The sequence below is a fragment of the Asterias amurensis genome, chromosome 3, assembly GCF_032118995.1.
Source record: "Asterias amurensis chromosome 3, ASM3211899v1".
NCBI lineage: Eukaryota > Metazoa > Echinodermata > Asteroidea > Forcipulatida > Asteriidae > Asterias > Asterias amurensis.
The window spans coordinates 20,842,707-20,854,857 of record NC_092650.1 but is presented as its reverse complement, the minus strand read 5'-3'; the positions used below and the strand labels follow the sequence as shown (position 1 = coordinate 20,854,857).

At 38.3% G+C, this 12,151-nt stretch overlaps 1 protein-coding gene across 1 annotated transcript in view; it reads left to right on the top strand.

The window, feature by feature from the left end:
- The window catches only part of LOC139934539 (cystine/glutamate transporter-like), a 38,562-nt gene that overhangs the window by 18,094 nt on the left and 8,317 nt on the right, over positions 1-12,151 (top strand). The window contains exons 5-8 of the mRNA XM_071928795.1: positions 5,536-5,659; positions 7,556-7,659; positions 10,868-10,964; positions 11,745-11,894. Of these exons, the coding sequence (XP_071784896.1) occupies positions 5,536-5,659; positions 7,556-7,659; positions 10,868-10,964; positions 11,745-11,894 (475 nt within the window). The remainder of the gene's footprint in view (positions 1-5,535; positions 5,660-7,555; positions 7,660-10,867; positions 10,965-11,744; positions 11,895-12,151) is intronic.

Here is a 12,151-nt window from a genome sequence, read left to right as displayed (position 1 = left end):
AGACAGGTCACTCACCTTACTTTACTGGGGTGGATTTCACAAAAAGTTGAGACAAGTCTAATCTTGAGTAAGGTTTAGTTATTATGTACTCGTTCTCACTTGGGACTAACCTTATGTTTTTAATATCTCCTAGTCCTAACTTTTTGTGAAGTCAAGCCCAGGGCCCCAATAGACCGATCCACTGGCTCCTTCCAAAAGTGGCACAATTCTGAGTGACATGGTTATTCGTTTTTCATTTCAATTTTTTTTTTCTTGCATGGGAGGGGGGGGGGGGGTGCTTGTTTAAACTTCCAAGCTGTGTTAGTATTCAGCAAATCTGGATCTAGGAAACAACCCTGACCTACATGTTTGACGACAGCTTCAAATAAGGGACAAAGGAAAAATGCAAGTGTGACAATTTTATTATATTTTTTGGGATTCTGCCCAACTGGTTTCAAGGTTATTGAAAAAAAAAAATTGTTATTCAATAAAAATTGGTCACTTAGGCGTGCAAAATGACATATTATTTGTATGATATGGTGTTATGAGTAAATTGATTGTGTCGCACTGAAGCATTGATTTTGCCCCATTCTGATGGTCTGATTTATAGAAAGAGCTGTTTCTGTTTTGTGTGAAGAAGAAAAAATGGCACACAAATGAAATAGATGTAATGATAGTACTGAAATACCTCCTGAAAAGTTACTTCTGTAGAAATTCAAAACTCGCTCTAGAAACCCACATCAGAATTTGGAAGTCTCCTTCCAAAAGTGGCACAATCCTGAGTGGCGTATCGCCTAGTACTAAAGTCGGGGATGAGATTGTTCAGACTTTTGGCTGAATTCAGACTTTTTATGTCGGGCCAAATCAGACAGTATTTCTTTTCCAGAATTAAAGAAATACGTATACATTTTGTAATTTTCGGTTGTACATCGCACTGATACCTTTGCATTGTGCGCTACGCTATAAAAGAATTGTTCTATTTTCACTATGGTGACACAAAAATAAAATGTGTTTCCCCTACTTTCATTGTTTATGTATCTTTGGATTTTGACACTCATGGGGAGACGGGTCTTTTTCTTCAGCTGCTCCATGAATCTGGAACTCTCTACCTCTTAATCTTAGATCTTGTCTTTGTACTACAAACTTCAAATCTCTTCTCAAAACTTATCTTATGTCACATGTTTGTTGTTGGTTTTTACAGCGCCTTGAATACCCAGCAGGGTGGATATGTGCGCATTACAAGTCTTATTCTTATTTTTATTATTTATAAGTCATGAGTGACAACAAAAAGAAGTAAAACTAAACTGAAACAGCTTTCTCCTATCGGATGTTGCTTTGTATTTGGAATGAGATTGATTTTTGTGTTCTACTTCCCTGTAAGTTTCCTTCTCAGAAATGTGGAACTTTGATGTTTAGAGATCACGGTTCATGTTACAGCCAATGTTGCATTTTTGTCAATGCTATAAAAGGCAGTAGTTGTCAAAGACCAGTAACTTGGTGTAACTTAACAACATGCATAGAATAACAAACCTGTGAAACTTTGGACTCACTGTTTGGTGGTCAAAGTTTTCCAGAGAATAATGGAAGAAAAACACCCTTGTCGCACAAGTTGTTAGCTTTCAGATGCTTGAATTGGAGACCTCAGCTGAGGTCTCGAATTCAATTCAAATATTTAAGTGGGAAATAACTTCTTTCTCAAAAACTACGCTACTTCAGAGGGAGCTGTTTCTCACAATGTATGAACTGTCAACAGCTCTCAATTGCTTGTTACCAAGTAAACTTCTATGCTAACATTAACAATTATTTTGAGTTTTTACCATTAGTGTAGAGTGCCTTTAAGGATGATGCAATACCATTGGGTGCCCCATGATCCCTGTCTGTGCTAGCTGTAGCTGTGCAGTCTGTCCCCAATACTTGGCACGAGTTTTCAGCAATGCATAGAACAGATGTTTCCATGATTTAAGGTTTAAGTTTATTCTATTTCATCATCCATTGGAAAGGTATAATAGCCTTGAATTTACTAGATTGAAGTACCATCATGGTAATTTAATGAAAAATCACCATTTTGTAATGAATGCTCACTCTGAAGAAAAAAAATGGAATCTGTGTACTGCGGGTCATTCTTGAACGAAGGTTGGTTTTTTTAAGTTGTGACAAGATGACCATTTCAATTGACAAAAATACCATGCCTGCTGGTAAATCGACCTTTATCACGGTGTGGCCATCTTGATTTTACTCCATGCCAACTCATGGTAACCAAACTGAGGCTGGACGAAAATAATAGTCTGGTGCCATGTTTGCGCAAAGAATGTTAGTGTTCATTATTGGAAATAGGGAACATGACCAAGATGGTGAAGGTCTAATTAGGAGGCACAGTTGAGAGCTTTTGCAACACAAAGCCATTAAAGATATAATGATACAAGCCTTTAGTTTCGTTTTTGAAGGGGCGCTGCAATTTTCCTTTTGTAAGGGGCACTTCTGAGGAGGAAGTTAATTTGTCACTTTGGAACTACATGAGTTTGCAGAGGGCACCATACTGAGCAAAAGCACAGGGCACCACGGGGGTGTGTGCCGTGGGTTATTTTGAAGGCTGGTTAAGCCTGACTTCTCGACTGATCAACTGATACCTTCTCCCCGATTCCCTTTTAAGTAAACGATGAAAATTCTGCGATTTCTGCAACATTGAATAAACGTATGATTAAACTGCACTTAAAGTTTTGTGTGTCAGGTAGTCCTGTCTGGAATCATGGAGGTGGAATTGAGGTTACGGAAAGGAACACGCTGTTGCTTTAAGGCAGTGGACACTATTGGTAATTACTCAAAATAGAGACATAAATACTGCAAAGCAAGGCAGAGCCTAACAACAGCTATAAAATAAAATTCTCTCAGCAGAGACTGCGCTTTAAATGTCGCCAGTGTTTTGGTTGAGTTTGGAACACACGTGTACACAGTATTGTTGGCATTTGTCCAGAGGATACTAAATTGGCTTTGCCATCCACACCCACAACTACATGTAGAACTAGCTGTGAAAAGATGATGCAACCATGAAGTCTGCATGCCTCAGTCATGGTCCCATGCATTTGTGCATCTATTGCTCGCACTAGTTGTTGTGTACATTATCGCCCACACTGGTTTCTGTAAACAGCTGTTTGGGATCTTATGAACAGACTGTTTTAAAGTGTGCAATGCAACAATGTTTAATAGAATAGTGTAGTTAGCTGTTGACATTACTCTTGAGGTACATACATGGGCCCAATTTCATTAAGCGAGCGCTGCTTAACGGTAGGCAAATTTTTGTGGGCTGACTGTTGGCAGAAACAAAATGTAACAAGAATATTTCAAAGGTTATAAACAAATTTAGGCGACCATCTTGCTCGTTCACCGTGGATTTACATTGTAATGTCATTCTTTTTCATGCACCCTTAAGCACCTCCCAGGTCAAAATTCCAGTTGAACCTAGTTAACTGGGGTCAACTGGTTCAACTGGATAGTGATCAAACTCGTCCATTTTCCATATTAACCAACTGGTTTGGACTAGGTTTAACTGTGTTCAACTAGGTTGAAATTATAAACCAGTTGGTCTCTGTCCATTTTCCATATTAAACCAACTGGTTTTAACTGTGTTTAACTAGTTTATCAACTGGTTTCAACTAGTTCCAGTTAAACCCAGTTTAACTAGGTTCAACTGGAATTTCGACCTGGGCTGAAGGTGATGCCTTTTCGAGTGCTTACAGGGTATGAAATGGAAAGTGTAGAGTAAGCACAAAATTTGCCGTGAAAACTAATTTGTTCCCACGGAGTACGACGCAGCTTGTAAACCAAAATCATGTTGATGTGATATTACTTAGTAAGTGTACACAGTCATGTGCCCCATGGTTCATGTACTTTTAAGGCTTTTTATATGGAAATGGTGTAGGGCCTATTGCCTACACAACGATAAATGGCCACGGAGTTAATTTTTAACTTCAAAAATATGCCTGAAGAGCACCATCAGCATAGCCAGCTGCCTGTTTATTTAAAATCTAAAATTTAATGCAAATCAATATCTACATTAATATAGACTTACAGAGAAATCAACCGAACCTTGAATCATTGACAGCATTTATTGTGATTATTTATTTCCACGCAGCACACAGTATACACAAATTACAAAAAACTAACACAATAGAATAGGACAACAGAGACGACAACCATGCGGATTTGCTGATCATCAAAAAGCAATTACATGTTCATTAAATTTATACCAATTGGAAAATTCAAATATTTTTATTCATAATATGGTAAATTGTAGAAGGAAACTGTTAACTTTAAAACAAATCATGACCATGGAATTTTTTTATGACACCTTTTTATTATTTTTTAGACATGGAAAATAATAGGGCCCTACAAGTTTGTTTTAATTTTTATATGATATTTTTTATATTTTTAAACTGTAATGATATAGGCTACTCTCCCTTTGTTCGTAAAACCATGATCAAACAAAAGACGGGAACCTTAGGATTTTACAGTTAATACATGTAGCATGCTGGTTCAGACCTTGACTAGCCTGATGGGATATGGTCTGGTTCATATTACCTTATAAAGCAAACACTCATGTGTTTTGCAAAGATTGTTTTTGATTGACACAAGTAAACTTTTGGTGTTGAGAAGAAAGTTATTTGGGCAAAAGGTTGACAGTTTGTTTTCAGCTAAACAAAAAATGCATAGTTTATTGACTTTGGTTAGCCATGTTTGGTGAAGTCAATACTTCTATCCTACTTTGTTTAAATGAAGAAAAAAATTGAAACTTCCCCAACACAAGATCATGAAATTAATTTATACTCCCCATTTTGCCTAGATAGCTTGTAGAGAAGACAAGTTACAGAGCGGCCTCTTCTCCCCGGTTTTGCAGAAAGTTCCCTGAAAATAAACCAACCTTTCCAACAATTTTTATTACAATTCTCCCCGATTATGGACTCTTTTCCCCTTTGTTGAATGTAATTATAAAAACCTCCCAGATTGTTGTACAATATTTCCCTGATCAAGTTGTGTTTGGTGGTGCGCATGCTCGTCCTAAAGACAAGAAGAATATACTGTTCGAATCATGAAGACCAGAACCGACTCTTTTCAGAGCCAACACTACCACAAAAGATATTTAAAACATTTATGGTTTTACCCGCAAGTTTACTATTTATTTATTTATTTATTTATTTATTTATTTATTTATTTATTTATTTATTTATTTATTTATTTATTTATTTATTTATTTATTTATTTATTTATTTATTTATTTATTTATTTATTTATAGTTACTTCTTAGTTCTTAGTTACTTCTTAGATGCAAATGTTGGCAGCTCTGCATCATGTATTTTCCCATGTGTGTAAACATGAATAATATTTAGCCTTGTACGTTTGTAAATAAAGCTGTGTGAAGGTTGACTGATTATCCTTGTGCCAACTTAACTCAAGGCCTACTTTCTCAACCCCGTCATAAATTACAACCCAACCTTATTGTCATGGGGAAAGCTCTATTCAATAATTATTTTCATTTTTCTATGTTGATTGTTCCCACCATAGAAACCTTCCTCTTGGAGTATTGCTATCTGTGGGAATCGTCATGGTGGTTTACGTGATGACCAACATCGCCTACTTCACCGTGGTCTCACCCCAGGAACTCCTTGCCTCAAAAGCCGTTGCCGTGGTAAGTGAAGAAGTAAACAGACTGGGTTTCGTACACTGGCCATCAACCCGTTCCCCCGGCCTTTCAGTCCATCCCTTTTCAAGACCCATTCTAATAAGATTGGTTTTTTTATCTCTCTCATGTCGTTGTTTCTGCAGCAGAGTGCAAACGTAAGATCTTCAGTTTTTGCTAACGTGACAGATTTCTCTTCCACGAGGTAAAGAAAGGCCTTCTTCCCAGTTGGGGGGAAGCAACTGGGAGTTGATGAAAGAATCAACAGTTTTTGCACCACCTTGCCATGTTTGTGTTGACAGAAAAACAATTGCTAAATTTGATTTTCATGTTTCAACCGTTCTACGTTGCAAGCTGTGATGGGAGTGCTGGTGAAGCGAGTTGCTTTTTAAAGCTGAGTATGCTGCCGGCGAGAACGTCCAGCGAGAGTAGAAAGAAAAAACTACTTCGTCCAGAGTCTCCATCCTACAGTCAAGACGACCAAACAGAAAGGAACATCATTACCGAAGTGGGAGCAAGAGAAGATGTGTTTCTTCATCTACCAAATTCACTTCACTTTAGAGATTGACGAGGAACATTTGCAGAAACATTTACGTCAAACCTCTTACTGGCTGATTATCGCCCCCCCTCCCCTTCCCAACTTGAGGCATGTATAAATACTGATTGTCTAGAACCCCCTTCCCCCTTATTTCTGTCTGAGACGAAGAGTTGGTAAGTGTCACAAAGAATCATCACGCCCTGCCACGAAAAATCAATGTGTCTGTGTAGAGAGTCTTGTGTTTTCAAACATGTACTACTAACGCTATTAACTGTTTTTTGTTTAATAATTCTGTTTTCACACAGAAGGCAAAAAACTGTGACCACTGAGGAGTGTTTGTTACAATTGATCATGTCACTTGTATTAAACTGCATGACAACTTCCTGTGTCCATTTATTTTGTTTTGGCTGATAATTATTGGGTCATCCTTTTTGTCAATTTATTTTTGCAGCATCAGAGCTTTGAATAGATCTTTGTCATATGGCAGCCATGTTTGTCTGATCCCCTGGATTTGTACAGTACAATGGTGTGATAGATTACATCATGGGGGCCAGACTAGTTTTCCTAAGTTCATGTCCAAATTGGCAGCTTGATCTTCACTTTACCAACCTTTGAAAGCATAGGATGCCAACACCAACGCCCGTAGCAACCCACAGCTGAAGCCCAACCCGGCAACGCCTAAAGCTGTTCTTGGTCCAATTTCATAGAGCTGCTTATAGCAGAAAATATCACTTAACACTGTACCGCTAAACAGAAATGAGTAGGATACCAGTCATGAATTGCACTTGTGGTATGGTAGTTTTGCTGGTAACCTTATTCTGTAGGATTTGAAACTTTGCATGGTGAAAATATGATATGGAAAGGTTTACGGTAAACACCATGTAATGACTATAATCTAAAAATGAGTTAGGGTAGTTCTGAAACTAACCATTGATTTCAACTTGACAGCTCGGTCACTGTGCCCTGATCGTCTTCTGGAGAAGATGAAAAATAAAGAAAAAAACCTTATTATGGTTCCAAGCATTAATTTGTTGTGTTTATAGCTACTTTTTGTGCTTAAGCAGGTCTATGAAACTGGGCCCTTAAATAAGTAGTGGCTTGTGACTGCCTCGTCATAGTAACATGCCTTGAAGCAAAAGCTGTGTTTAGCAACAGCTGCAGCCATCAAGCCAAAAGTGGCCTCAGTATGGTAATCTTTAATTGATGAAAAACAAAACCTCAAAACAAGATGGCTGCCTGATGATTAAGTATCTAAAAAACTTGTCAAATTTGTCAATCTTTGGTCTAAATTTTTCAGCATGACTCTTTCAAACACTGGCGATAATATTTTTCTTTTCCCCCCCTCCTTCCCCACTTTTGTTTTATAGACATTTGGTGAACGTATGTACGGACCGATGTTATTCGTTATTCCCCTCGCGGTGGCTCTCTCCTGCGCTGGTTCAATTAACGGAAGTCTGCTTAGTGACTCAAGGTAAGGAATAATTGCAATCTGAATAAAATTGCAATCTCAATTCTCCAAAAAAAAAAAAAAAAATCAAGAAATCAGCATTTTAATTGAAGCATACAGGCCTGTTGTTTTCATAATTTTCTTGGGAATCGTTAGCGTTATGTTTGAAAAATTATTAATGAGTACAAAGAAAGTGGTGCTGTGACGTGCAATGCAGTTGGTTGCCTCCAAGTTGGCTGTAAACGTTGCCTTGTGTGACGAGGCCTTTAGACACTGGCTGACCCATCTCTCCTATACGCTTCCAGCTAGTCTGCAAATAGGCGTACAGTCTCACTAATTGATATTCTAGGGAAATGTAAATGGCTTTATGCAACTTGATCTGCTGTTGACGCATTTCCAGTTCAATTGGAATATATGAATACGTGATTAGATTGCCATTTGGTGCTGTACCACTTGTAAGTTATGTGTGGTTATTTCCTCGGGTGTAGGTGGTTTATTTTAAGCTTTGTTAAGCAAACAAATTAAAAAGCGGATTACTTTCCTATTTTAGGGATTATCGACTGTGACGCATGAATGCGTAAAGTATACATGTAGGATTGCGGCTTTAATTGAGATATGGTGTGGCTTTGTGGGTTTCGTCCCGTGTCAAAGGAATGAAGCACATGATTGCACTTAAAATCACGCATTCGGTTTGCTAGATAGCTATTAATACCATGATAAAAACATTATTCGGCCGTTCAAAAAACAAGAACAAATCTTTACCCAGTAGAGCCAGAACATGTAGCTGAATTTCTTTTTTTAAAGATAATACAACTTCAAAAAGACAAGTGATAAGGTAATTCGTTTTTTAAGCAAGAAGTTTTAGTGTGTACATGTACCCCTGGCCTGGATAGTAAGAAGTTTGAACTGGTTCTCAGTTGTTAATGTTTTAAGATAAGATAAGATAAGATAAGAACTTTATTATCCCACACTGGGGAAATTAAAACTGACCTTGATTCAAACAGAACAGACAAAAACATTAAAAATTGTATAACAATAAACAGACAGATTAAAATATTTGGTTAAGAATATCAGGTAAAAAAAAATGTTTCTGGCATGGATTAAACATTATGCACAACAATATTTGTATACAAGGTAAAATGTACACAAAGAGAGGTCCTGAAAACCGACAATGTTCTCAATAATATATATTTGGTTTGCGGTAACACCATGTGTGTATCTACTTGCCAGGTAGAGTTTGTTCTTAGAGAACTGTCTTGCTTTATTCTACTACCTAGGAGTAGATTGTGCGGGTGTTCGGGAGACTTCTCAGTTCTGAAAAGAACTGTCCTGCTTATTAACTATTACCTGGGCGGATGGTATAGAAATGGGCTGGGACTACTACTCTAGCCTGTAGGATCGTAATTAACGGGTACTACCCCGGAGTCAGTTCTGAATTGGTCTCTTAATTCTTAATGTTCAGAACAAACAAGTACATTGTTTATGTTGTTGTTCACTGGTCAAATGTTGCTCTCCATGATAAGAGATAGGCCCTATTTGTACAGATCGTGAAGGTGTAATTAATTGTAGTATTATCAGCAGAAAAATTGCATCGTAAGCATTTTTATCTGGTGGGAAAACACATTGCCAAAAAGAACAAACAAAACCCAAAGTACATTATGTGTAAATGGGTAGCACTGGCTGGCAATGTTTTTGAACTGGAGGACATTCCTCCCATTCTAGGACAAGGAGAATGTTCACGGGGAACCAATTCTTTGTTTTGGTCATACCACAGTCTGTTTGTTACAGTCATCAAATATTTGTATTATTCTTTCTTTCTTTCTCTGTGATGCTGTGTGGAACTAAAAACAATAGGTATTAGGGACCTTCCACATTGACATTCCACCATCAACACCCAAAAAATAATCGCCCGATTGTGAATTTCTTTACTTCAAACAGACAACATATTTGATTCCCCCCATATGTGTATGGCCATTGACTGTTTTCCACATTCCAAGAGGGTTCGGTAACTTTCTCCAATGAAAATATTTGATTCACAAATCTGATCGGATTTTTGTTTTCATTTACAAATATGTGGTTTTTTTTTTCTGACGTAAGAAGTGAAGCAAAGAAACGGAAATACTCCGACCATTTACGATTCTCAATCCAATACAGCAATCTCCTTGGCTTACCAGCTGAATGCGTGCATGCATTTAACTAAGATTAGAAGTTGCCAGTCCGTTGACGTCATCTACTGTACACACTAGCAACATTCTGTTTTTTAACAGATCGGCAATATCAATGAGCCACAACAAACTGAAGCCCACTGTCTCTAATTGCTTGGCTTTCAAGGATTCATTGATCGTAGAGAGCTTCTTGTGCTCTCCTGATCCATTAATGTCTTCATCCATCTTGAACCGTTGCCATCTCTGATCGGTTGATACCATTTAAACACAAAGTCTGCATCCAACCCTGTAGTGGGTGTTATCAAAAGACGTACATGAAGAATTTATTAACTCATCTTTAGTCATGAAAGCTGCTGATAAGATGTTTTCTACTTAAGATAAGACATTAAAGAGTGACGTACATATTCATCATGATGGAAACAATTACAAGGTTCTGCTCCATATTCCCTGATGAATACTAAATGTAAAGTGTGGTTCAGCCCTCAATTTTATGGTTCTGCTTTCTATAAGCAAAGAATCTGCCCCTACTGAAGCAGGGAATTCCGTGCTTACAATGTACGTCAAGTGTATTTCACAGGGTAGCAAGGAATGTATGCTTGTGCACTGGCATTCTTTGCTTACATACACATGTAGCTAGCGCAGAAATTTGGTGCTTGCCTTGTTGGCGAAGAATTGTAACTTCCAGGGCAGCAATGATACTGGGCCCTTGTCTGTGATTTCACACATGTATGCTTCTTAAGGACCATGGACCCACCCCCACCCCCCCCCCCCTGTTATTTCCCTCACGTGAAAAGCAGGCCTGTACGCTTCATTTTTGATTTTTGAAGGGGCAAGGACACCAAGGCATTTTTTCCTTGGTAAAGGGAACCCTATAGATGAGGAAGTTGTAAATTTTTACGGAGCATTATATTAATAAGGGCACCAAGGCAATGGGGCATGGAGGCAATTGCCGTTGCTGCCTCCGTGAGGTATCACTGTTCAAGCCATGAAAAAGTCATGTAGTTTACAGTGAAGAAAGAGTGCCAAACATAATTAGCTTTGACAGGATTTTGTTGTTATGATTTCAGAACCACGTTTGCAGCTGCCAGAGAGGGCCATCTTCCCAGGATCTTGGCCATGATCCACATCCACAAACGTACCCCGATGCCTGCAGTGCTGCTTATGGTAAGGGATCATCAGTGATGATTGGCTCTGAAATAATAAGAAAAATTAATAATGGAAGATTGTGTAGCCGCGATGTCAGCCTTGAAGAAAGCGCTCTTGGCGTTTGATGGGAAAGTCTATGATTGAAAAGTCTAAAGCCTGGTCCATGCTTCCCGCGAAAGCAAATATTATATGAATTTTGATGTCACATTGCTGTTTTCACAACAAATACTTTGCAGGAGTTGAGCACAGGGCAACTCTTCCGGAATATTCCCCTGCGAACTTGGACGTCAAAATTGGTATCGCATTAGCATGAAGGCGTCACACGAGGCAGTTAACAGGCAACCAGTTCCAGGCATTTTTGAAATAGAAACATTCTTGCTTTCACTTTGATATAATTTTGTTGGGAATAAGTATGACAGTGTTAGAACAAAAATCTGCTGTTCTACCAAAGTGTTTCCTTTGCAACTTCATAGAGCTGCTTAAACGGAAAAAGTAGCTAAGCACAACAAAATTATGCTAACCAGAATAAAGTTACTTAGCCCAGTTTTATTATAGAGCTGCTAGAGCACCAAAAAGTAGCTAAGAATAATTATGCTTACAAGAGTTAGGTTACCAACTAAAATTATGCTCACTAGAATATGGTTACCAGATCAATTTCATGGAGCTGCTTAATAAAGCACAACAGATAGACTGGTAACCTTGCTTGTTTTTGCTTAGCTGGAAAGTTGAAAGCAATATCTTCTGCTTAATAGGGCCCCGCCTACTTAGCCTGAAATCTATCTGACTTTCTTCCAATAGTTACCGATTTGTCTGATCATGCTGACTAGTGACAACGTCTACAGCCTCATCAACTACCTGAGCTTCGCTAAGTGGTTATTCCTCGGACTCTCTGCGGCTGTCCTCCCCTACATGAGGTGGAAGAAACCCGATATTCCACGCCCCTTTAAGGTTAGTCTTGACGTTGAGATTCTTTGGGAAGATTGATTTTAGATACACCAACATGATGTTTAGCCATGTGAGACCAACTAAAAGGTCATTGGTGCTCAGAGGGGCCAGTTATGACGTCTTCTGCAAACCTTTAAAGGCAGTGTAGACGTTTGGTAATTACTCAAAATATATAATAGCATAAAACCTTACTTGGTAACGAGCAACGGAGAGCTGTTGATAGTATTAAACGGCTCCCTCTGAAGTGATGTATTTTTTGA